Below are 27,500 nucleotides of genomic sequence, written 5' to 3' on the forward strand. Positions count from 1 at the left end.
CACAAATCTGTTATAATCAGCGCATTTGCTGTCTTAATATACTTCATGCCTGGGCATGAAATATATTAAGTATATTCATTCTTAGCTGAATGAATAATGTTACTGTCCTCTAATGTATATTACTTTACAGTGGCATATTTTAGAATACTATGGGTATTAGTTATTCCTAAAATAAAGTAGTAAATCTTAATGGGGGCATTCGTCATTTAATACCTGAAAGTAATACATATGGATGTGTGTATGTATGTATGTATGTATGTATGTTGTATGTATGTATGTATGTATGTATGTATGTATGTATGTATGTGCAATTGTAGTAATTTGTAATACCACAATGCCCTCTCAACTTCTCGAAGTTAAACAGTCAATGTGGTTATTACAATTGCATACATATGGCTAAAAAGTGGCCATTAGATTTCATATATATACTAACTGACCAACCCGGCACTACCCAGGAAAGCTCTGAATGACTACTGATATACTCTCTCTCTCTCTCTCTCTCTCTCTCTCTCTCTCTCTCTCTCTCAAACACCCTCTCTACTCTCTCTCTCACTTCCTCTCCCTCTCACTCTATGCTACTAGAATACAACATTCAACAAATAAATCACCTGCCAACAAGAAAGGAAAATACTTTAGACCTAGTATTTGTGAACGAGATGAATTATGTTAAAGAAATAATAGTTTATAATGCGAGTATTTCAGATCATAATGTCATAGAATTAACAGTTCATTCCAAAGCAAGTGAAAATAGAGATAAGCAAGAAATGAAAAAGTGGGAAGGATATGGAAAATACAACTTCTACAGTAAAAAATATAAAATAAATGGTCAGAAATTAATGAAGAATTAAACAAAGATTGGATAAACATTTTTCGTAAGTGATGACATAAGGGTAAATACGGAGATATTATATAAAATATTGGAGAAAATAGTGGATAAATATATACCGAAGAAGAAAAGTAAACATCATTCATGCATACCAAGAGACAGAAGGATCTTGTTCCAGAAAATCAGAAAGTGGAAAAAAGGTCTTGCAAAAGAAAAAAATGCATGGAAAGTTATAGAACTAAAAAGTAAGATAGAAAATGCAGAACAAAAGATTATACAATCAAAAGAAAATGAAAAACGGGACTTGGAAGAAAAAACCCTATTAAATATCAAGCAAAACCCCAAACTATTATACTCATATGCGAAGAAGATGAATAAAAGAAGGAATAGAAATAGGCCCTCTGAGAATTGAAAGGGAAAGATTAACGAAACTGAAAAAAAAGGAAATTTGCAACATACTGGCAGAACGAGTATAAGAGAGAATTCACCCCTAGAAATAGATAATGAAGATAATGATATAGAAGTAAGGGACGAAAATAGTGAATATTTAGCTGACATAGAAATTAATGAAGCTGATAGTGCAGGCAATTAATGAAATTAAAAATGGAGCTGCTGCAGGGCCGGATGGAGTCCCTGCTATTTTGTTAAAGAAAGTAGTTCATTCTATCGCAAAGCCACTTGCAATATTATTAAGACAAAGTGTAGATACAGGCAAGATTTATGATGAGCACCAAATTAGCATATATCACCCCTACTTTCAAAAGTGGATCAAGACTAGAGGCAAGTATTATAGGCCTGTGAGTCTAACATCACATATTATGAAAGTGTATGAAAGGGTAATGAAGAAAAATATTATGAAACATTTAATAAAAAATAATTTGTTTAATATAGGACAACACGGTTTCGTACCCGGAAAAAGTACACAAACCCAACTGTTAGTCCACCGTGAGAACATATTCAAAAATATGAAAAGCGGAAATGAAACAGATGTGGTTTATCTGGACTTTGCAAAAGCTTTTGACAAAGTAGACCATAATATATTAGCAAAGAAAATTAGAAAACACAATATCGAGATAAAGTAGGAAGATGGTTAAAAGAATTTTTACACAACAGAAAACAGATAGTTATTGCAAACGATGAGAAATCGGATGAAACCAAGGTAATATCCGGTGTGGCACAAGGTACGGTGCTAGCTGCAATATTGTTTGTTATTATGATTGAAGACATAGACAGTAATGTTAAGGATTCGGTAGTGAGTAGTTTCGCTGATGACACAAGAATAAGTAGAGAATTACTTGTGATGAAGATAGGAACGCTCTACAAAGAGACCTTAACAAAGTATATGATTGGGCAGAGGTAAATAGGATGGTATTTAACTCTGATAAATTTGAATCAATAAATTATGGAGACAGAGAAGGAAAGCTATATGCATATAGGGGACCTAATAATGAGACAATCACAAATAAGGAAGCAGTTAAAGACCTTGGTGTGATGATGAATAGGAACATGTTATGCAATGATCAAATAGCCATTCTGTTGGCAAAATGTAAAGCAAAAATGGGAATGTTGTTACGGCACTTCAAAACAAGAAAAGCTGAACACATGATTATGCTTTATAAAAACATATGTTCGTAGTCCACTTGAATATTGCAATATGATATGGTACCCACACTATCAAAAGGATTATTGCACAAATAGAGAGTGTACAAAGGTCCTTTACAGCTAGAATAGAAGAAGTTAAGGACCTAGACTACTGGGAAAGACTACAATCCTTAAAATTATATAGTCTAGAAAGGAGAAGAGAACGCTACATGATAATTCAGGCATGGAAACAGATAGAAGGAATAACAGAAAATATCATGGAACTAAAAATATCAGAAAGAGCAAGCAGAGGTAGATTAATAGTGCCCAAAATAATACCAGGAAAAATAAGGAAAGCACACAGAACATTAATCCACTACGCACCAGCATCGATAATGCAGCGTCTATTCAATGCGTTGCCAGCTCATCTGAGGAATATATCAGGAGTGAGCGTAGATGTGTTTAAGAATAAGCTCGACAAATATCTAAACTGCATCCCAGACCATCCAAGATTGGAAGATGCAAAATATACTGGAAGATGTACTAGCAACTCTCTGGTAGACATTAGAGGCGCCTCACACTGAGGGACCTGGGGCAACCCGAACGAACTGTAAGGTCTGTAAGGTAAGGTAAGGTCTCTCTCACTCACTCTTTCCTTTCCTGTTGATATAGTTGCTTCAGTTACATTGCTGAATATTTTTTACATTTTATTTCTCATCCCTTTTCCCCCAGGCCCCCTCTACAATTGGGGCTGAACTATGGCTTAAAGGACATAAGGACATCAAGTGTGTCACTATTCATCTCAACGACCTTGAAAATCATAGATTGGACACTAATATCTCTTGCTTTCGGTATTTTTACATGTCACCCCCTTACCCGCCCCCACCTCCTTTGGTGCCAGTGATGTCTTACCCCCACAGTATTCTTATCCACATGGTAAGTCATTTGAATAATGAAATGAGGTATGATAAACCTATAAAGTTTATTTAGTTACTAAGTCTATGGGCAGAACCAGCCCTGCTTCAGGGAAGACCTTCCCACCCCAACACCCTTTGGTGCCAGTGGTGTCTTACCCCCCACGGTATTCTTTTCCAGATATTATGTCATATGTATACTAAGTTTAGTTGAAATTGCTCAATGCATGTGAGAGTTACTTTGCTGGAATATACACTCACACTCACATACATCATTTCATATATATATATATATATATATATATATATATATATATATATATATATATATATATATATATATATATATATATTTATACATATATATATGTATGTATATATATATATATGTGTGTGTGTGTGTATGTATGTATGTATATATATATATATATATGTGTGTGTGTGTGTGTGTGTGTATGTGTGTGTGTCTGTGTCTTTGTCTGTGTGTGTGGCTTTAACTTTATCACTTACACACTTGTTCCCTGCATTACAATTACTTACACAACCTAATTAAAACTGGATGGTATCTAACGGAGATATTCATTCAGAAAAATTTTATACATATATATGTGTGCATGTATGTATGTGTTGGTGTTGTGTGTATGTATGCACGTATAAAACTATAATAATATCATATGGAGATGCATTCAATCTAAATAAAAAAACGAAAAACAAAGCAGATATTTTATAAGGAGAATATACTGTATCCTTTTTCAGAATATAGATGAGTAAACATACATGATGAAAATATGTATATGCATATATATATATAGATATATCTATATATATATATGATATAATAATGAGTGCCTGTATAAAAGGCATCATAAAGAACTATATCACGCTTGTCCTTGAATGTGATCCAGTATCCACTGCCTATGAGGGAAGACCTGAGTGTAACCTTGAACCAGGTCGAAACAAGGGTAATCGCTGGTGCCCCCAATTCCTTGAACGACTAAGTTCGAGGAGGTCGGTTCCTTCTGAAGTAGCATCAACCTCGTGCTGTAATTCTGCAATGCGATTTAGTTGAATTAATCGTCTTCTCAGAAGGAGCAATGAATTTATCATCTTTGTCAATATAGCCATTAAAAATACTCTTCGAATGCAGAAAGTGATCCTCAGTTATGAATGGGTACAAATATGTTTGTGGATTTGTTTCTCCATTATAGTCAATCTCATCAGTAACTTCCATCACTGATTAGCTATTTGTCTCCTATGACACAAATATGCTTGAGTTATTAATTATTAGAGGAGATAGGTTCAACCTGACGTCCATATCTTTGTTAATATACATTAGGAACGTGAAAATGAAAGTTGACCTACCACTAAAATTAACGTATATGCCTGCTCTATCGTTCAAATAGTTTTAAAAGCATTCCTAATAAACAAACTGATCTGTAATTAAGCTAGTTTGTGTTGCATTCTCCTGATTTACCCCAAAAAATCATTTATTTTTTTCTGATATATTTTGGAAATATTTAGTAGAGAGAATGTCATGATAGATGTTACACCATTATCTTTTTGCAACTCGAAGGTAAGTTTTAACCCAAATTATATTTCTTCTGCTTTGCCTGTCTCACAGTATGGATTGACTGTCCTTGCCAAGAGATAGTAACAGCAAAATATAAGGACATATATGAAACACCTCAGCCCCAAGGTGTTGATCTCAGCGACTTCAGGCAAATGGATACTGGCCGAACAGCAGAAGCACCACTGGACTTCTCTACACCGAGTCGCTCGAGGAATCGTTTCCACGTTCCTGAATGCAAATCAGAGAGAATATGAAACTCACACACGCTTCTGACTTGCTGGCGCAGATGGTATCCGAGTTGAACGGATGGGAAAGATAGCCAGAAGCTTCACATGGTCCTCTGCTCACGCGATGCACCAATGTGAACCTTTGCTGAAGACTGGTCACGCCCGAAACAGCTGTTATGGGAAAAAATGACTTTCTTTTTATTGCGAAGGGTTCGTCAGAAACTAAGGTTAGAAAGCGCTTCTAGCCTGATTTTGTTTTGATGACATTCGGGAATTCGAATTCAAAGTGAAGTGTTAACAAATCAAGATTCTAAGGTGTTTTTAGCACTGCAATTGTTTTGCTCTATGAAAGCTTTTGTGAAGACTGTTCAAAATATTTGTCACAGTTTACAGGAAGCTCTCTCTCTCTCTCTCTCTCTCTCTCTCTCTCTCTCTCTCTCTCTCTCTCTCTTTATATATATATATATAATATATATTATATATATATATATATATATATATTATATATAATATATATTTGTGCGGGTGTGTAATAAATTTGTCTCTTTTACACCAAAGGCCTGTTTTCATGGATGAAAGATATTATTTGTGCATAACTTCCACATCAAAAAGATAACTCACTGGTCGGAGAAATATTGGCTGCAAACATAGTTTGTTGTCCTACATCCTCTGAAGAAGGCAAGCACGCTGGCTGAACATAATCTGAAAAACAAGAACACACGAACACTTTATTATTATTCAGGAGATGAACCTTATTCACATGGTACAAGTTCCACAAGGGCAACTGACTTAAGTTCAAGACTACACACAGTACAACTGAACTACATAATTAGCAATCGAGTGACATTGATATTAATAAACTTCAAAGCAGATGACATAACTTGGCCAAAAGAAAACTCACCATTAAAGATAAGTGGCTCCTTTAACTTCAGCAAAGCTACGTTGAATTTCCTTGTCACTGGGTCGAAGGAATCGTGTCTTTTCCTGAGAACCACTTCCCGTGCTCGTTCTTGGTCGGTGTTGACTGCTATTTTGATGTAAGTTCTGCACACAGGGGAAACTGGATTATAGATTTTACTGTTGCTTAGAGGATATACTTCATAGGTAGCATTTGAATGGAGTTTCTAATATTGAGGAAAACCAGACTAAGCAGAGGTTGCATGCCTTGTTAGATGTAAGGCTAGGTATGGGGAAGATCTGCACAACCTCCAAGAAATTTATGTACAAGCATAACATTAAGATTCAAAGACGCATGGGTTTCAAATATAAATTTAAAGTAAAGTCTGATTTTACATAACCCTCAATTCCTCTTTATAAAGTAAGTCTGAAAAAAAGGAAGAAAGAGAAAAGGAAAGCATGCTACCTGATCTAAAGGAAAAGTAGGTTTTTTCTTAATGACATAAGAAATTACATAGTTGTGACTGTGAAATATTTTCTGTTAAAACAGAATTATCCCATCTAATAAAAGGAGCCCATAAAAATGCCAAAAGGTAGAAAGTTAATTCTATATATTTAGGAGACAACTGTCTCCCTCAACAGGCAGGTAATGAATGAAGCGAAAGATAAGAGACTTAAAACGACTACGAATACACCGAACAATAAAATTAAAATCCTACACTTGGACAGGATTAAGAACTTTTGCTGTATCTATCCAAATACCTTAGTCAAACCCTTAATTGTCGTCCAACAAAAGCCTGTCCCCAAAGACATAGGGGTATACGAAATCCCTTGCCTTGTCTGTGACCAATCTTACATCGGTTTTACAGGTAAATCACCCCCCCAGAGATTAATACAACATAAATGTTGACTAAGGTATGGCCAACAGAGCTCAGCTATTTTGAACCACATAAATAGCCATAATCACAGAATACACTGGAATTTGTCACAGATAATTTATAGCAGAAATTATCAAGTCAAACGCCAGATGGTAGAATCAGCAGTAATTAAGCAAAGAAATGTAATGAACCTCTCAAAAGGAGCTTGGGACTCAAATATTATAGATAAAAAGCTTCTTCCAACCAGTGATTGAGAAGATTGATGAGAAGATGTCAACTGGAGAGACATAAAAATGGCTGACCTCTGGAATTATAAATACCACTTTTGTGTAACACTTATTTTATTTGTTACCTGTCTGTTGAGAGAGACAGTTGTCTCCAAAATATGTAGCAGTAACTTTCTACAGTTTGGCATTTTTATGGGCTCCTTTTATTAGATATATATACTAATATGTGTGTGTGTGTGTGTGTGTGTGTAAGTAGGAGACTATATTCATAAGGGTGAAGCCACCATGCAGTGATACATGACATAAGCACATGCCAAAAACCTGTTGTAAGTGCATCAAAAACAGTTGAATTAAGATCAGTTACTTATTAGAACTTTAAACAATCCTTCACATGATTATCCAACATTTGAAAGATGATTGTTCTCCCCTTACGGTCACTGTTTTGTTTTCATCCTGCTTGAGACATGTATGCAACAAGTTCTGGATGAGTGTCGATGATGTGTCTTGCTGTAGTATGGATGCAACCCAAGACACCATCTTAGAGAGAAGCAGCTTGTACGAAAGAAGAGTGTTCTCTTCATGTACAGGAACGATTACCAATTGAACAAAGTGTGTACACTAACCGAAGTCGAATACTTACATGAAATTATCCACGACACATGCAGCCTCTGTCAAGACCCACAAATTAGATATGATAACTCCGCCGCAAGTGATTTCAAAATTGTTGTTCTCTTCTTTTCCAATGGCCACCATGAAAGGAAACTCAGGACCCTAAAATGGATTTGGGAACTAGGCGTTACTCCTCTTGTATAACAGCAACTTATCGCACACAGGTTCCATACAAGTCAACAACATGTTAGTAGCTCTAACCAGTGCTTCATACAACTATATCCGGCATTCTCTCTTAGGAACTAGGCGTTGCTTCTCTTGTATAAAGGTGCTACCACAGAGTAGTAATACGTGTCAGAAACACGTCACATCACAGACAGGTTGAATACAAGTCAACAACTCGTTGGTGACTCTAACAAGTGTTTCATACAACTGTCCGCCATTTTCCAAAGGTTCTGTCTTCATTTACGGTCGCTGACTTGTTTTCAACCCGTTTCTGATATGTATGCAATAAGTCGCCAACTTGTGTTGATATGTTTTTATGTAAAGTCAATGCACCTTAAGATTTGAATTGAAACAGACGACTTAACTGGGGCTAGAACAGGAGCTTACAGTATGTGAGACTCGTGAAAAAAAATTACAGCAATTAGACAATAAAGTCTTTGAAATTAGGTGTGAAAAACTATTGGCAAATGATGAGAGCAACACAATATAAGGAAATGCTTTATAATTAGGATAAAACCTAATGGTAGAAATATAGTTTGATGAATGAATGGTCAGATGTTAGTGAAAAATTGCCAGGATTCTCACACTGAGAAATTAAGTGAAATATCTATGGAATGAAAACCAGAAAACTTGCATATGTTGAATATCAACAGAATTCTTGAGAGCCAAAATACAGAGTTTACTGGGAGTGAGGAAGCCAAAACTGCTTTGTCACAACAGAAAAAAGAACCGAAGAAATTACATCGTCTTACCTCTCCAATGGCTCTCTGTCCACACTGCTGACCTTCATCTAGGAACCGGGTGTCCACCAATGATAGAGGTTGTGCTAAGCTCCCAGATGAACTGCAAAGTTACAACAAAAGTTCAGGCGAGTCACATCATGTAGCATTGTCACTCTTTTCCTGATTTACTGATCTTAAACATAATATTCACCAGTCAAGAATTTTGTAGGTTAATAATGATGCGCATATGCTCACATACAGTCACATCGATTATATGAATTTGGAACTAGACAGCAGCCTTGTCAACAAACAATACTTTGCACAAAAATTCCTACACTTTAAGCCTTTCTTCATGTCTGAACACTCAGCAGATAATAAACAAGCAACTCGGCAAAGAGATAATAATAACTTGCGCTAAAATAAGCAAAACATAACAGATGATAAATTTAAGCTCACAGATACCTTATCTGACTCCTAATCCACCGCAGGTGACTGACGACAGAGCTGAAAACATGGATCTTGATGAAGCAAGAATCACGAGTTGTTCCCCCAACACCTATCAGACGATAGCGTTCTGAATTTGCATCTTCTTCGACTAACATGGGTCCAATTCTATTCTGCGGATACCAAGGACTTCTTGAAAACTCTCGAAATTAAAAAGGAACCAATAAATACTGATTTTAGGTTCCTCCAGAAAATTTTTATATTTTACAGAATCCTGACATGACAGAAGCCATTAGTATTAGTCAGTGTCTCAAGAAACTGTTGCAATGGAAATTCAAACAACTAACTTTTAGCATATGTTTTATCAAACAAACTATTACCAAAGATAACCTTATATTTTAGTTGGACTCTATAACTAGATATGCTAGAGCTAAGGCGACCAGTTGACCCACATGTTCAATGAAACTGTCCAAGGCGTTGACAAATGGTTGAATATCTAATTAAAGTCAGTAAATGCAATTGTGAAATACTCATAGCTCGTGCAGTAGTTGCAACCAGTTTACAAAGCAGAGGGATAGACAATCTATTTGCCCCCCACCTAAGTAGTCATGAGGTTTCCAGTGCAAAGATTTATTTGGTTCAAGAACATAAACAGTTTTGTATTAAATTTGGTTTCATTAATAGAGACCACTGCTTCATGACAAGTATGGCAAATGAGAGATATTGAGGTTTTACCTTCTGTAACCTGATGACATTTATTTTTTGTATGTGTGCTGTGGCTGACTTCAAAATAAAGTGTAAAGCTCTCTAAGGTAATTGGTCGCATGCACGAAAGAGGTCATGTTTAATACAAGATTTCTCATTTTTCACAAAGCAATTGTCTTTTCACGAAGAGAAAACCTTGAGTATCATGTGAAGGACAACTTTCTGAAGTAGGTCAAAATCATCACAGCATTTTTTTTTAGGTTTGGTGTGAGTGACACCATCCTTTGTGCTAGTTACTGTATGGAAGTGCAAACCAGGAATTCTGAATAACAACATGATTCCTGTAGCCTTTAGTAACTAATCTCTCTCCACTAAATGAAACCTGAAAACAAGCAACGGACGGCAAACTTACGTTACAAAATTCGTGGTTCGTAGCGCAGATATCGACGGGGTTCCTCGCCTTGTAACTTGAAGGAACATCAACTGAAGAGTCACAAGTCTTGCTGGTTCCTGGAATTCCCCTGACAGATTTCAGTAAGACCTCTCTTCTCGCCAGCGCAGAGGAATGTACTGAAAATAGTGATGAAAAAAAAAGTGGCTGGAGGTATATCTGATCATTATTTGGTTGAAGTGAAAGTTGAGATAGATTTGAGTTGTAGAGGAATTGGGAAAATATATGGCTTTGAATATATTTTACACCAGTTAGCTGGATAAGTGGGAAGTGAGGGGAGCACATATGGAGAAAATGGGTGAAATTTGGGGTAGGGTTAAAAACATGGAGGAGGAAGGATCTGTGTGAAATTGAGGGTGGGGGTTGGGTTCAGCAATGAGGAGTTTTAAGGTAAAAGAGGATAGGAAGGTGGAATAAAAAGAGTTCATATATAAGGTCACTCACACTGGATGAAAATGATCCACGAAAACTTGAAAAATAAAAGAATTTAAAGAAAAAGGTAATAAGTAAAATACGAAGTGAAGTTATGAAAAAAAAACCGTCATTGCAGACTGAAGCTGGCTAAGAACAACTGCCTCAGCATCTAGTAAGGCTGAACAGAGGAATAAAGGAGAAGATAACTGCTGCATGAACGGCGCTACTTACTGTTTTCGTGAAGGACGAGAGCAGTTAGAAGTGAAGGGGTCTCAGTCGACCGTTCATCTGGCAAGCAGATACTTTGGACGTAGTCTGAAAAACGAGGTTACATGTCTTGAATCAAAGGGACTAATTAAGAGCTTCTTATGAGTTTGGTGGTGGGGGGTGGTGTTTTTGCAAATCCGGAATTATTCATCCATTATTTATGACCGTTAAACTGACGAGAAGAAGCTGAACTAACATTTCCACGACTTACTGGTTAACTTCGACTCAACTTTGCTGCAATTTGCCTTTTGCAAAATAATCCAGTTTCCATCTTCCTTGTCTAAATGGCTACCACCGGCCTTACAGGCTTCAAAACATTATTATTATTGTTATTATTATTATTATTATTATTATTATTATTTATTATTATTATTATTATTATTATTATTATTATTATTATTATTATTGATGAAGAAATCCACAAAATATATTTACATTTAAGAAGGAGAATCGAGCAGGTTCTCGAAAGATCTCGTTTGTGTGAGTATATATATATATATATATATAGTATATATATATATATATATATATATATGTGTGTGTGTGTGTGTGTGTGTGTGTGTGTGTGTGTGTGTGTATGTGTGTGTGTGTGTGTGTGCAGTAACAGCATTAGGGTGGCAGCTGAAAGCAGACTCATTGTATATTCCTTACTGTCAAAAATCACTGGTTTTTCCAGCTCTAACAGAGCCACGCCTTTGCTGAATTGCCCGTCATCCGTCACCTCCGAAACCAGCGTCCTCATGATCCGATTTTTCCTAGACTGTTGACCCTGGGTCCAAATGCTTCCGGGAATCACTTCAAATCTGAAAGAGAGTGTGCGCCGTCATTATTTTTATTTACTTAAGACTCCTAACTTTCATTAGCTCGTAGATAACTTGCTCATTTTTGTGGCATATTGTATTGGATTCTTTTATTTTGAACCTCAAGATAGAGAGATTTGCGTGGCTATGGTCACTTTGCTTCCCAGTAATTCAGATCATAATGTTATGCCGAAACGTATTTGGGGACTGAGAAAACCTTCAGTAACTTTTCATGTCGCTAGTTTGTTCTGCATCACGGGTGTTACAGTAAAAATTAGAGCGAAAATTATCCCTCCTTATATGGGAAGGAAACATGATCCTTTTAACTCTTTCCAATGAATGTTGACAATACAATCACCCCTCCTTCTATAAGTAGAGAAGGAGACATAATCCTTTTAACTCTCTTCCCTTAATGTTGGCAATACAATCACCCCTCCTTCTATAAGTAAAGGAGACATGATCCTTTTAACACTTTTCAGTGAATGTTGACAATACAATCACCCGTCCTTGAATGCTTACAGTACTATAGATCAGCAAAATTTATCTCATACTCACACAGGATGCTCATAAACGCACAGGCCTTCAACCAACACCCAACGATCAGAGATGTAGGCTCCCTGGCAATGCATATTGAATTCACCTCGCAACGTGCGACCGACCGCTGCTAAAAATGGCCATTCTGGTCCCTGGAATGAAAAGTCATTATGTTACTGATATGAAAATAGAAACTGGAGTCAATGTAAGGATAAGTAAAGTTGATTTACATACAGATCAAATGACCCAGTCTTTGTCCTTCCAACAGAAGGTGGAATAACGACTCATTTCATTGATACAGTGTAAGATAAAAGCATGAATGAAAATACATTGCTTATGTGTGTCTGTATATATATATATATATATATATATATATATATATATATATATATATATATATACGTATATATATATATATATATATATATATACATATATATATACATACATATATGTATATATATAATGTATGCATATACATAATATATACATATATATATATATGTGTGTGTGTGTGTGTATAAGACCAACAAAGTCAAATCGTTGAAAATATTTACTGTGCTTTCGATGGGCCAACTTCCCCTCCCTCCTTCTTCCATGATATACAATAAACAATCAGTAACAACAACAATCCTTACAAATGAAAAGGGAAACGAATAATTAGAACTTGGATGCGTAGTTCTTTTCAGTTGTGTAAATGAGATACGTATCCATTTCTAGCTGAATAAAGGGTTTGCCATCTCTCCGTGTTTAGTATGGAATACATTACTATTAAAAACCTCATTCAAGAACAGAAATAAAAGCTGGATGGATAAAACGAACCCATTCAGAAAGATAACCCTTTTGACCTACTCTGCCCACGACCCTTCGCCCGCAGGACAAGTCGTTCGCTGGCTTGGAGACGATAGCCGCGTCTGGAAAGACGTTTGCTGGAGGAACATTCGCTGGAACAGGACTAATCGCTGCCTCTACTCTAGGTCTAGAGCAGCACAGTAGCACGTCACCGTTGCTGAAAACAATAAGGAAATGATCAGCAAGATTTACCTTGCGTAATTCAGGTCTACCTCGTGATTAGTCTATTTCCTTCCTCTCTCAGCCGAGTTATCGATTCATCAGTGTCATAGAGTATATCACTGCGATTTACCTGGCTATTTCTCTTTGTATGGGTTGTGTGGATGTGCCGTAAAGCACTATGTTGGTAAAACCGACTTCACGCCAGAAAGGTTTGTCAAGTTTTGCATCATTGGCACGCACATACACACACACACACACACACACAACACACACTGCACCTCACAACTTTGTCTTTTAGATATTTTAGTTACTGTTGCTCAGTATAGTTAGGTGATGTCTTTAACCTTTTTTTTTTTGACATTTTTGGTGTTTTAAGTTAATTTGTTCATTTCAGCCTTGATGATGCAACATGACATTAGGGAAACGCCTATGGCCCGAATAAATTAGCCTTTGATGTAAGGACCCATTTTCCTGGCTGCTCCTTTGATAGCTCATATGAAGCCTGCAGATATACATACCCTGTTTGTGTTTCTATATACATACATACATACTATATACCACAATATATATATATATATATATATATATATATATATATATATATATATATATATATATATATATATATATATATGCGCTCTTGCAATTGGGAGTTCTGTGAGGAGGAATTGCTATCGACTTGTCCCTCACTTGAAATACCGGGATTCGCTCCCTATGCGAGTCAGAAATCTATTCCTGTGAGACAAGTTTCCATGTGTTTAATTCTACACACACACACACACACACACACACACACACACACACAATATATATATATATATATATATATATATATATATATATATATATACATATATATATAATATATTATATAATATATATATATATATATATATATATATATATATATATATATATATATATATATATATCATTGGAACCATAGGGTAAGGCATCATACTCAGTTATATTTATTTTGCCAATGTTTCACGTCTCACAGAATAAAGATACAAGCGCGAACATTAAAACCAAGGACTGCATAATCCATGAAAATTGCGCAATATTATATCTAATAAAATTCAATGAACAGCAGCAAGTAAAAAATTTGAAAATAATATGAAAACATTTTAAAACAGGAAAATGTCCTCGCAAAAGACGGGCAGTGACTGGAAGACTCATGAAAACAAGAAACTCACCAAATAAACAACTGAACAGAGGAGGATTGCGTATCTAAAGACGGAACTATCTTTTTTGTCATAATGGACTCCAAGACTGTCAGGTCGTTTCCATTAAGTACCCGACCAAAAATTGTAAAGTCCTTCTCATCCACGTATGTTTTACGTAACTTAGAGCGGTTCCTGATACTTGAATTTTTCGAGGTTTGTTGATCCACCGCCAGTTCCAAGCCGTTACCCAGAGTCTTTTATTGGGGTGTGGGGGGCCGGTTCTTTTTTCCCAAAACTGGACCTTTTCTTCAATAAATGTCATTGCATATATAGGTATATATCATATTCCTATCATCACTTTTGTATTTCCTACTACTAAAGAATGATGTTAATGTTTAATAACAAAATTATTATTAAAAAAAGACTTGCCAAAAATACAAAAGATTGTTATTTATTACTTTGTAAGTACAGTTCAATGAAAAGGATAGTTACAGAAAATATGGACTTCCAGAAATTTGGAGGGGCGGGTCGTTCGACGTCCCCTAACACCCCCTACCCCCGGCCCCGGTACAGGCCTGAGTTCTAAAACTTACTACCTTGTGAGAATCTATTCTCTCTTTCAGTAACCTCCTCGTACAACCCACACAAGTCCCGTGATCACATCTCTGGCATTAACTTTTAGAAGAGGACTAAGGCTGTCTTTCGTTTTAAACAAATCCGATTATTAATGGATTTTTTGAACGATTTTAAGGCTCGATGCCGGGAATTCTTTTTGAATGAATGCCAGGACCTTTTCCCTATGGTTCCCCTAATGAGATGTAGTACCTGGAACTGACACATACCTTCCTCGTCCGCATCCCCCATACTGTCTGAGGAAATCGTTGATACTGAGAACTTCGCTCACGTCAAGGAGAGAAGGACAATCTCTGACTGGGACGCACAGGCCTGCCGGCACTGCTGTTGTGCTGCACCTTGCTGTTGCAACAGAAAATGAAGCAGTGAAGGTACCTCTTCTCATTTTTCTAATGAAGGTTCTAACTACTTCCCGTTCTGCTGTTTAGTTTTTAGCTTAAAGGAAAATTATTATTTTTATCTCTTAATAGATGTGGAACGTGATTTGATTGCTGACTGCGAAGTGAAGCCCTTTTTTTTCTTTTAATGAAGTTTCTGACTACTTCATGATCTACTGTTTAGTTTTTAGTGTTAAAGCAGAATTATTTTTATCCCTTAATAGATATGGAACGTGACTTGATTACTGACTGCGAATTGAAGGCGTTTTTTTTCGTTCAATGAAGTTTCTGACTACTTCATGATCTACTGTCTAGTTTTTGGTATTATAAGGGAATTCTTGTTATTTCTTAACAGATACGAAACGTGGCTTGATTGCTGACTGTGGAATAATGTATTTGGATATCTTAACTAACGAAATTGGGTCCAGTGAAGTAGCAGAATAATATTTCATCAATTATACCCATCATGCATAAGATTATTAGTTCATTTCTCTCATAAAAATACAAAGAAATTAAAATTTTTAGCTCATAGCAAGTAAAGAAATGTAAAATAATCCCTTTATTTGGAAGATGTAAAAAAATAATTAAATTAAACATACGTAACATAATTAAACAATAATCCCTTGGTTTGGAAAGTGTAAAAGAAAAATAAAACTCATAAATACAAATATGAAATAATCCCTTCGTTTAGATATTTTAAAAATGAGGAGAATTAAACTTATAGCAGGTACCAGAAATATAAAATAATTGCTCTGTGTGAAAACAAGTCAAATTTGGTCCATCTGGTAATACTAGTAAACGTTTTCCTAGGATACTCATCTGAGAGTCAGTCGCATCTTACGTGCTATGTCCTGACAAGTGGATCTCCACAAGGCTATGCAGATTAGCAGGAACCTCATGACACTTCTCGTCCTGTTGCTGGAGGACATCTTCCTTTTAAACCTCTCCCCCGGAAGACCAGCTGGTTATCTCTCGTCGACGTTTCACCTTCTCTAACTTTTTTAAAACTCTTCAGGACAGAGAGACTCTAAGGCGATCGAACTACAATAAGTATGCACACGGGACCTCGATTACTACACCTGGCTCACCTCTAGTGCGGGGAGGTAACTAAACATACCCAGGGCCCGGTGACTGAGGTCAGTACGTCTCTCTCTCTCTCTCTCTCTCTCTCTCTCTCAGTCTCTCTCTCTCTCTCTCGTGAGCCCGCCCTTACATAAGAGTAGAATGAGTTGGTCTTTTCGAGCAGGAATATTGCACTAATGCCATGGAAATATAAACGCCTCTGTTTGTCAGGAATGTAACAGAGATCAGTTTCAATACTTTTCCAGACCTAGAGAGAAACTTTTATTGTGCAAAGACTTAAAAATCACAGCACAACAACAGGCAAACCAGACGTATAAAGGAAATACCTTTTAAGGTGAATGGAATGAGCCGTGATATCGTGATATCATACACACCATTTCCACCCAATAGACAACTAGAGAAAAGTAATTTTTCCGGGCTGATACGGTACTCGCGTAGTATTTAAAAAACATGAATGACCACGGATGTCTGTATGAGGTAATTACAATTTATATAAATTAGCAAATATTCATTAGAAGATTGCACTACAAGATGTGAATTGAGTGTTATTAATGAGTATGCAACGTTAAATATTACTTTACGTTGAAAAAATTCATTTGAATTATTGCTAAGAAAATGTACAATTATTAGATTTCTGACAAAGAATATGTTTGCTAGGGAGTGACATATGATAAGATTCTCTGAAGAAAAAAAAAACTTAGGAGACATATAATGCTTGAAATACCAAGAATGATGACGGATGGGTAATCTTATATTTTTGTTTTGATACCTTCAAGTAAGAGGTACTAGGCTAGGCTCTTTACTTCATAGTTACCTACAAGGAGAAACCCTTTTTGGGGAATGTGATGAATTTTGCAGGCGACAAACCAGCGGATGTTTTCAGATATGAAAAGTCATCCTGTTTGATAACTTGAAAAAGATAAACTGCCAACCCCACCATCTCTCTCTCTCTCTCTCTCTCTCTCTCTCTCTCTCTCTCTCTCGTGCTCTTTAGCTCATCGTCTTCTCTTAATCTCTCTCTTATTCATCTCTCCTCTCTATATGACCCTCTCTCTCTCTCTCAATCTAACTCTCGTCTCCTCTCTTCTCTCTTTGCGTTGCTTTGCTCCTGGAGGGATTTTGGTCATAGGTGCTCCAAGGTAACTTGGGTGGCTCTTGTCGAGTGTGTTGCAATACATCGGTGGCCCAGGTTTCTTTTCCTAAAATATTTCTTGCCTACTCCTTATACCTATGATCAAAGTTCACGTCAAAAGGTTTCAGTCCTGATTTCGTCAATTTCGTGTAATTACAATGACATGATACTGGTATCGTCATTTGGTGCCCGTTCGTGACAAGCAATACCACCTACATTGAGAGCAATACACCTTGAGAAGCAATACCAGCAACCTAGAGAGAAATACACATTGAGAAGCAATACCACCTACCTTGAGAGCAATATACCTTGAGAAGCAATACCACCAACCTAGAGAGAAATAAAACTTGAGAAGTAATACCTCCTACCTTGAGAAGCAATAGCTCCTACCTTGTGAAAACCTGGTTCCCGGTACTTTTCCTACTACTCGCTCGAAGAACGCGGCAAAAATTGATAGCTTAACAAGAGGAATAATTGTGTTACCTTCTTCTCGAAGGGAAACTCGTTATTTGATTTACAAAATACGGAGGAGAAAGGTAAAAGGCTTTCTGAAGACATTTAACCATACAGAGAGAGAGAGAGAGAGAGAGAGAGAGAGAGAGAGAGAGAGAGAGAGAGAGAGTGAGAGATTGCATTTTATGTAACTATATATAACTCCAGCGATATATATGACAGCAAACCTCTTGTACCTTTCATGATATATTCCTGTAATACGTTGATGTTACTTTAGTAAATTGATAAAATAGATAGATAGATGGGACGAAAAGGGTTGCAGCTAGGGGTCCAAGGAATGCTGCAAAGAACCTTTGGTCATTCCTACAGTGCGCCGCATGGGGGCCACTGACGGCACTAGCCCCCTGCAGGTTATATATTAGTGAGTCATGCTGCTGTCTCTTATAATGTTTATCTGACGTGAATGATTATATCCATTATTAAGAGTTTTTTTTAAGTGTGTATATAAGACGAATTTTAGAACTTTTCACAATAGAATAATTAAGTATCTTTTGGCGAAATTCCGGAATCCATATTTTTAAGTGTGATTTATCGTTTCAATGGGCAAGACACGAAAGATGTTATTTTCCGTTGAAGGTGTTATGTAAAGTATGTCCAGCCGTGGCAGTAAACACCTCTCTTTCATAAAAGGTTTAGGAGAAATTTAAGCGACAAAATCGAGATGGCTTTACAACAACAACAACAAAAACTTCAAATATAGCGTCTCCCTAACAACACCCATCGAGAAAAAAATAATAAATAGCGTCCTTGAAAAATAAGTGAACAACGCCTCTTTTTTTTCTCTCTCTCTTTTTTTCCTTGGCCTCCTGCCATTCGTCGACAAAAATTCACTGTTGCTCAAGCAGTGACATTCATTTAAAAAACACTGGTCTTCGTTTTCTAATATGAATTAATTACTCTCAGCCGATATTTTACTGTGCCCTACTTTTCTTTAGCTGTATATGGGAGTACCAGTTATTTTGTGCAAGATGCAGTATTGAAAAAGTCTGAACTATGATACACTTCAGTCCCATCGCTTGAGAAGGTCATTAACCCCCAGGGGGCAGAGACCCCTTTAAGGTTAGGGCGCATCAATATATGCAGAGTTCTTTTTCCAGCTATGACCCTGTTGCTGGAACTTCCAACACACCTCTGGACTGCGGAACAGCCTCCCTGAGGATGTTGTGCTGTTGGAATCTCAAAAGTTCTACCCTAGAACAATTCACCTTGTATTCTAATAACTCATTTATATTTTTAACGATTTAAAAATTTATATTTACTTATCTAGTAACTGATCTGTTTTTTTCCTGTATTTCCCATTACTTTTTGAATGAACACCATATTCTTTGGAAGCTTGAATTTTAAGCCAATGGCCCCTGTGTGCTTTTTCCATATGAATAAGGTTCAATTTCTGAATAATAATAATAATAATAATAATGCGAATCACTTATACTCTGCGCCTTGGAACATGGCTGGCGAAAAACACCATTTTTATCACACAAAGGGGGCCGCCTTTTTTGCTAGATTTAAATGATGTAGCCTATCTATATATATATATATATATATATATATATATATATATATATATATATATATATATATATGTATGTATGTATTGTATAGATATATATATATATATATATATATATATATATATATATATATATATATATATATATATATAAACAGTGAATCCATAATAAGAAAAACAGTGAAGACGAGTGGCTAAAGAGTGCATGGGAAGAAGGACTAATAAAAGTAGACGAAGACCCAGAAATATACAGAGACAGGAGAAAGACAGACAGAACAGAGGACTGGCAAAACAACAAACCAATGCACGACAATACATGAGACAGACTAAAGAACTAGCCAGCGATGACAATTGGCAATGGCTACAAAGAGGAAAGAAAGATAAAACAACAATGAATATACGAATGAGCACAGCAAATCCTTCCTCGTCCACTTTTACGAAACAAGAATCGTGAGAGGGTTTGCCCTCTCTTTACGAGAGCATCTCTGAGCACCACGGTTTTTAAACTCCTTTAGCCTCCCCTTAAAATCACGGACAGACGAATCGGAGTAAAGAAAACGGGGGTCTATCTCTGACCAACCCACTCACCGTCGAGGCAGTTCCCAGAAGTAGAAGCTTTCTTAGAAATTCTCCTTCATTCGTTGGCCTTCGTCGCTTGCAAACCTTGAGGTTGGAACCACTATGGATTTCCTAGGAGTCTAAATACGATTATATTCCGAATAATTAAGTCAAACACTTTCACTTTCGCATGATATATCATGAAGTGAGCTGTTTTTCCCCCTTTTTTTGTAGAATTTGTCTGAATATTTATTCATATACAAAGATGTATAATGTGTCTTTATGGATGGAGTGATGGGTAGAATAGATGTATTCGCAAAGTTGTTATGTAAAAAAAAAATGGGATAAGGATGAGAGATTACTATGAAATGGGTGATGTTTGCAGATAATAGGGTACCAAAGTATATATATATATATATATATATATATATATATATATATATATATATATATATATATATTATATAATTAATATTACACACACACACACACACACACACACACACACACACATATATATATATTATATATTATATATATATATATATATATACTTATATAATATATATATGTGTGTGTGTGTGTGTGTGTGTGTGTGTGTGTATGTGTGTGTGTGTGTGTGTAAGTTGTTCCATCATGACACAAACAGTCTACTTAACAGGATCCAAAAGATTTTTGAGGGACTAACTTCGCATCCGGAGACCCTTGCCCGGAACTTCAGACTCCAATGAAACTGTCAGCCGAATCGCTGCTGAAGAAGACAAGACATACCAAATCCCAGGTCCTATAAGTCCTCTTCACTTGCGGAAAGGTCGCGAATTTGCAAATAAACCCAAAATTGCAAATACGAGAGTCGATCCAGTCTGCCTTCGCTATGGTTGAGTGATGTCTAAATTATCCATTGCTGTTTTCATCATAATGATAAACAGGACAGGCCATTTCTTGGAAAAAAATTACTATTAAATACAATAAATCTCGATTTATTAAAAAATGTTCTAATTACATTATATTCAGTATTTCGGGAGTTCGTAGTGAAATTCATCCACAATTGTTTTTTTAATAACCAAATATATCTTGACTTATGTGAAACTGTTGTATTTATAGAATTTCCGATCAAGCAGAAACAGTCTCTTCTTTGAATAGTCATGTTTTATGAGCAGAACTCGATCAGATTTAAATTGCCGTCATACTTTCTTTCTTTTTTGGCGAGCAACTGTGAAATCTGATTATAAATCTACGGAAACAACAGTTTTCTCACATCAATTTTTTTCATTTCGTATTTGTGTACTGATTTACGAGGTATATTTCCCCTCCATCCAAGTGTTTTTCTTCTGTTCGCTTTTTCTTGGAGGGAGGAAATCTGTTTCCCATTACCTTAGTAACCGCTAGCGGTACAATGGAGATTCTCCTGCTGTTGTTAAAAGCATGTTAAAGAAATTAATATCTTCTTTTTGAAGAAGTGGTGTTAAAAAAAAAAAAAAATATGACGTGTTTGCGCGACAGGATAACGGGAAATGTCGAGGTGTTGGCAACTTGGCCATGCCAACACGGTAGAGTATTTCCCCAGGGGGCAAATGACACGTAAAACACGTTGCCCCAGCCTCCGACTCTCCCCTGGGCATTTACGGGAATAATTCGTATCGTACCAACCTCTTTCAGTTATTTGGAAGACGAAACGATAGAATGGCATTACTAATTGAGAGCATATTAGAGTAATTAAAAGACCACTTGCAAAGTTTGTGAATGACAGTGCTGGCAGACGTACGACTCTACGGCACCACAATATTACTATATGAAGGTAAGAGACTGTGGAATCGATGAGAATAGTCTCAGCATAAGAAAACTCATCTTTAATTCTCTTTAATCCAGAGAAGCCTTTCGTTCTGGAATATACAATAGTAAATAACAAAAATAATGTACGAGAGTTTCGACATCGGAGAGGAATGTAAACGTAAACACACAACACAAGTACACGTAATTTGATCATAGATCGTTTACTACGTTACTTGTTCGTGACTCCTTGGAGGTGTGGAAGTGAAACGTATGACTTTGACAAGAGGCAAGCAATAGAAAGAAGACTACCTAAGCCGTGTAAATTATCATGTATTTGAAACATTTTATGTAATCGGTAAGTTTATCCTCGGTCACGATATGTATAATCTAAATGTAGGGAAGCAGTGGTTCAATACTTTAGTAAGTGAAAATTTACAGCCTGATCTAGGCCAGCTACCTACTAGGCTAGTAGGTAGGCTAGTTGTTACAGTTGTTGTTATTCTTGGCTAAATGTTAAATGCTGCATCGCTGATCAGTAGGTAGGGTAAGCTAGATTGGCATACCTATAAACTAACCAAGGTATAGTTGAAGAAACGAAAGATGCATTTCATATTGGGGTTACCTATTAATCTAGATATACCTAGTAAGGGGTCTCATATGGGGAAGCCCTATAGGTTTCAGCGCTCTTGGAACTGTTAGGCAGGTCGTGTTGGCTTGTTTTGGTTAGGGTGAAAAGAGACCTAGGATTCTATGCCTGACCAATAAATGTCTGTCAGTCTTTCGCACTGGAATGGCCTTAATTTCTAACTTTGTAGAAAATACTTACTACTTCGAAAGGAGAGTAGGGGTCTCGAGCTGTTCCTTTCACCACCAACAACTCATGACTGATGACCATCTCTGTTGTCAGTCAGGACGTGTTAAAGTACTTTTTCGGAGGGTGGCCACAAATGCGGTAGTCAGTGGGTTGGCCAGTCCAGTCGGTTGTTTACCATATTGGTCAATGTGACCTACCTGTCAGTCAGTGATGCAGCTTTGTTGACCAGTCTCCTGCTTCCTTTTATTTTTCCAGGTCAATAAAGTTTAGCTCAACTTAAGCTTTCCTTAGCCTAATCTAACCATTATTATGGTATCTACTGTGTCCTCCTTGACCATGGGTGGGCCAACTGAGGCTTGATTAATGGGTTTAGGTATGCCATTGACAGAAGGAGTGTGATGTATTGAATAAAAATCACAAGGAGAAATAACAGGGAAAAACTGGCTTGAAATTGGCTGTGGTATTTTCTGGATTATTCGGACCACCTGAAGAAAAGCGACCCCAACACACGCTGGGGTCACTTTTCTTCAGGTGGAAAATATCGGGGTCGCTTTTCTTAAGGTGGGGAATTAATAAGGTAAAAAGCCAGTTTATAAGTTGATGATTATTAGTGTAACGACATAAGTGAGACTACCCAATAAAAGTGCTGACGGGTTACAGTAAGGCCGTGGCAGAACGGCGCTTCTCACCTTATCCGCATATTTAAAAATTCTTGGTGAACTCGGTATGTTCTGGCAAGAGGTAATGTTGCGCTGCGTGCGCTAGCCACAGGGTTTACAGTAGGTTTGATTGGATAATTAATGATAATAATAATGGATGTGGTATTTCCTAATGGAACAGGAGATTACTGAACATTTCATAATTTTTACTTAAATACTGAATAATATGAAGATTGGAGACACCAACAAGCAGTGGTCATTTATCTTCAGGTGGAAAATATTGGGGTCGCTTTTCTTCAGGAGGAAAATATTCGGGTCTATTTTCTTCAGGAGAGGTATTAGGGGTCGCTAATCTTCAGGTGATCCGATTATTCCATCTTTGATGCTGCTGAACCTTTTTATTTCTTTTGTGATAAATTTCCCTCCTTTTCCTGTCCCTCCTACTCACTAGATAGCCTACAAGCTTGGAGATATAGCCCAGCACACGTTCTCCAACAGTGACGATCTGTGCATGCGCACTGAGCTGTCCTCAGATGAGACCTCAGCATGTGCTTGTATTGTTACTTCCCACTGTTATGGTCTTTATTTTCTTATGGGAACCAATGTTAATTGATGAGGTATGAAGCATGAGCAGTATTTTACTAAAGCTCTCTTTGGGGATAAATCATAATAGTCTACTTAACCTAAGATTATTTGCTGTTGATTTTATTTTTTTTAAATTTACAGTCTGCACAGGTTAACTCTATCCCTTTTGACAATAATTCACTGAACTAGTCATTACTTAACCAGGAACTAACCTGCAATCAATCAGTCAGTCAATCAGATTTCTACTACAGTGTTTAAAAGTAATTTTCTTAATCTGAATAACCAGATTTCTACTACAGTGTTTAAAAGTAATTTTTGTACATGAACTTCCCTGCCAGATATATACATAGCTTACGACTCTGACGTCACGACAGAAGATTCAAAACTCGTGGCACACGCTACAGGTAGGTCAGGTGATCTACCTTACCCGCCGCTGGGTGGCAGGTGTATGAACCAACCCCCCTTTCCAGCCAGATTTTTCTCTGTCGCCGGCTTAACAGTACCTGTTGTTAAGTCCTCTCGATAGTGGATTTATTCTCGTCGCCGACGATTCTTGGATTGACTAATTTGGTGATGTACCCTTTGTTCGTTGGTTTGGCATACGCTATTTTGGATCGTTTTTTGGATTGTTCTTTGCTTTTTTCTCGTAATGGCTGATTCTGAACTTAAGAAATCTTCTATGTTTAGAGTATGTTCGAAGAGTAAATGTAAGGTGAGGCTTCCTAAAGCATCTGTACCCTCACAGTGTGTGTATGAATTGTAGAGGGAATGAATGTTCTTTCGTTAACCCTTGTCAAGAGTGTGAAAGGTTGGATGAGGACGGATGGAAGTCTCCTTCTTCCTACTTAAGGAAGTTAGAGAAGGATAGAGCGCGTAAGGCTTCTTCCAGGAGTTCAAGTAGGTCTCATGTTAGCAAACTTGATGTTGAGAACCCGATAGTAGACGTAGTTCCTTCTCCTGTTTCAGCCCCTGCTCCCAGCTTTGAACCCGAAGATTCGTGTTCGGAGAACGCAGTAAGGAGTAACGAGAGCAAAGTACGCTCTTATAAAGGTAAGAGTGACAATGCAAGTGATAAGTGCAGTGCCCCTAGTGCAGTGGAGGGTGCGTCTGACCGGCTCACTAACGCTTCTAGGCCTAGACCTCTTCCAGACTCCCAGACCCAGTGGAGGAGGAAAGTCAAAAGCCGCAGGAAGGTTAGGGAGAACCCCCACCGGTCAGGCGTCCCCAGGCTGCCTTGGATAGAGCCAAGAAGGAAGTGTTGAGACAGTGCTTCTCGTCTTCTTCGTCTCCTTCTCCTAAGCGTAGATGGAGCGCTTCGGAGTCGTCTCGCCCTCTCAAGAGAGCTTGGAAGGAACCTTGCGCCCTTCCTTCTAGCCCCGAATCCTTCTCAGAAGAACCAGAGATCGAGCGTAAGAGAACCAGGAGATCTCAAGGATCCTCTTCTCCTTTCCGCGCTCGGGCTTCTACTCCTGCCGAAGAGTTTGAGAGATCACCAGCGCGCATTTTGGCCGGCCTACAGGCGCAGATTTCTGCCTTAGCCAACTCTTTAGTGGGGAGTTCTCACCGTCGGAAGGACATGTCTCTACCGGTGAAGAAGTCGAAGAAGGATTCTGCGGATGTTTCGCCTAATGCAGAAAGAGTGCAAGAGCCTCGCAGCAGAGTCTCTTTAATTAAAGAGAGACTCAGTCGCTCTCCGAGCAGGCGCTCTTCTCACGCCAGCAGACGTAAGGATCTTGACATGCGTTCTTCTCCTGAACACCGCTCTCCTAGTTTTAGGGAGGATAGACATCGCTCTCCGAAGACTCGCTCCTCTTCTTGCAAGCGTCAAGAGTTTGACAAGTACCAGGATTCTCGTTCTGTCCAGGATCGCAGTAGGCGCTCTTCGCCTGGAAGCCGCTCTCCTCTGGACAGGCGCACGGAGACTAGTAGGCGCTTTTCTCCGGATTTTGTTTCTTCGCCTGAGATTTGTTCGCCATCTGTCAAACTCAGAGAAGATAGCAGGCGCAAAGAGCCTAGCAAGAGACAGACTAGACTATCTCCTCCTTGCGAGCGCACTCGATCAGATAGGCACTCAGTACCTCGCAAACGCTTTGCGTATGACATACGCTCTTCTTCGGAAGACTTTTCGCTTTGTGACAGGCGTCAAGAGCCTGACAAGCGCTTTGGATCGGACAAGCACCAAGGGCCTGACAAGCGCTTAGAACTTGACAGGCGCCTAGAGCCTAGCAGGCGTAAGGTTCCTGATAGGCGCTCTCCTCATTCTAGGAGCCCTTCAGTTGTCTCTGACAAGGATTTTGACAGACGCGCCTCCTCTAGCAGGCGCTCTATTAGTAGGCGCTCTCCCAGTAAGCGCTCTCACATCAGGCGCTCTCCCAACAGGCGCTCTCCCTCATTCCCTTCGTGTCAAGACCATCTTTGACCACCACACCAAGGGAGTTAGTGGCCAGGTACAAAGACCCCCACACGAATCAGGCCCTTGCTCTAGCAGTAGAGCTGATGCTGGAGAAGCAAGCGATAGAGATGGTGCAGGACCCTCATTCCGCGGGTTTCTACAACCGTCTTTTTCTTGTGCCCAAGAACTCAGGAGGATGGAGACCGGTTCTGGACGTAAGCGCCCTGAATGTCTGTGAAGAAGAGAAGGTTTACGATGGAGACGACATCCTCTGTATTAGCGGCCCTTCGTCCAGGGGACTGGATGGTGTCACTAGACCTTCAAGATGCTTATTTTCATGTGCCAATCCATCCTTCTTCACGCAAGTTCCTGAGATTCATGTGGAAAGGGAAAGTGTTCCAGTTCAGGGCTTTGTGCTTCGGCTTCTCCACAGCCCCTCAAGTCTTTACAGGGCTGATGAAGAACGTAGCCCAATGGCTTCACCTCGAATGAGTGAGGGTGTCCCTTTACTTGGACGATTGGCTGATCAGGGCCAAATCGAAGGAGAAATGTCTGGAGGACCTTCACATCACTTTGACCTTAGCGAGTTCTCTGGGTTTGCTGATAAACTTCGAGAAATCACAGCTAATCCCCAGCCAAGATCGTATTTATCTGGATATTCGGATGGTTTCTCAGGTTTTTCGGGCTTTTCCATCTCCGGAAAGGATAAACCGTTGTGCAGAGAAGGTCGCAACCTTTCTAGAGAAAGATGTATGCACAGCGAGGGAGTGGATGAGGCTGTTGGGGACACTCTCCTTGCTGGAGCAATTCGTTTCTCTAGGGAGGTTGCACCTCAGACCCCTACAGTTCTTCCTGAATCGGAACTGGAATCGGGGTGCTCAGGACCTAGATTTTGTGTTCAAAAACTCGAGCGAGATAAAAGAGGATCTCTGTTGGTGGGCAGACCCTCTTCTTTTCAAGGAAGGCATTTCCTTACGGTTGAAGAACCCCGACCTAGTCT

The 27,500-nt window shown here is 38.1% G+C and overlaps 2 protein-coding genes across 6 annotated transcripts in view; one reads left to right on the top strand and one right to left on the bottom strand.

Annotated features, from left to right (window-relative positions):
• The window catches only part of LOC135216327 (uncharacterized), a 314,243-nt gene that overhangs the window by 234,109 nt on the left and 52,634 nt on the right, over positions 1–27,500 (top strand). Inside the window, exon 1 of one of the 5 annotated variants that reach the window (XM_064251509.1) lies at positions 22,085–22,405. The exons of 3 other annotated variants lie outside the window; for them this stretch is intronic. The gene's annotated coding sequence lies outside the window, so the exon portion shown is untranslated. Of the gene's footprint in view, positions 1–22,084; positions 22,406–27,500 lie in introns of those variants that run through there. One more of the 5 variants, XM_064251508.1, reaches the window with a different exon arrangement.
• LOC135216197 (transmembrane protease serine 9-like) lies at positions 4,200–16,563 on the bottom strand. Its single transcript, XM_064251336.1, has 14 exons — positions 16,323–16,563; positions 15,314–15,446; positions 13,144–13,300; positions 12,313–12,443; positions 11,609–11,760; positions 10,922–11,005; positions 10,238–10,395; positions 9,139–9,293; positions 8,707–8,797; positions 7,761–7,891; positions 6,020–6,162; positions 5,740–5,820; positions 5,153–5,289; positions 4,200–4,370 (listed from the first exon to the last, which is right to left on the bottom strand). The coding sequence occupies exons 1-14, from the start codon at positions 16,408–16,410 to the stop codon at positions 4,200–4,202; spliced, it is 1,812 nt and encodes a 603-aa protein (XP_064107406.1). The 5' UTR covers positions 16,411–16,563.

The sequence above is a fragment of the Macrobrachium nipponense genome, chromosome 6 (genome assembly GCF_015104395.2).
Source record: "Macrobrachium nipponense isolate FS-2020 chromosome 6, ASM1510439v2, whole genome shotgun sequence".
Taxonomy (NCBI): domain Eukaryota; kingdom Metazoa; phylum Arthropoda; class Malacostraca; order Decapoda; family Palaemonidae; genus Macrobrachium; species Macrobrachium nipponense.

What these genes read in the sequence shown, in the direction of transcription:
- LOC135216197 (XM_064251336.1), bottom strand. Translation starts at nt 16,410, where the DNA reads ATGTCCTCCAGCAACAGGACGAGAAGTGTCATGAGGTTCCTGCTAATC. An exon ending in GGAGCCACTTATCTTTAATG is followed by an intron (nt 5,821 to 6,019) that starts GTGAGTTTTCTT and finishes CTTGTTTTTCAG; the next exon opens with ATTATGTTCAGCCAGCGTGC. An exon ending in CCAGCAAGTCAGAAGCGTGT is followed by an intron (nt 4,371 to 5,152) that starts GTGAGTTTCATA and finishes ATCGCATTGCAG; the next exon opens with AATTACAGCACGAGGTTGAT.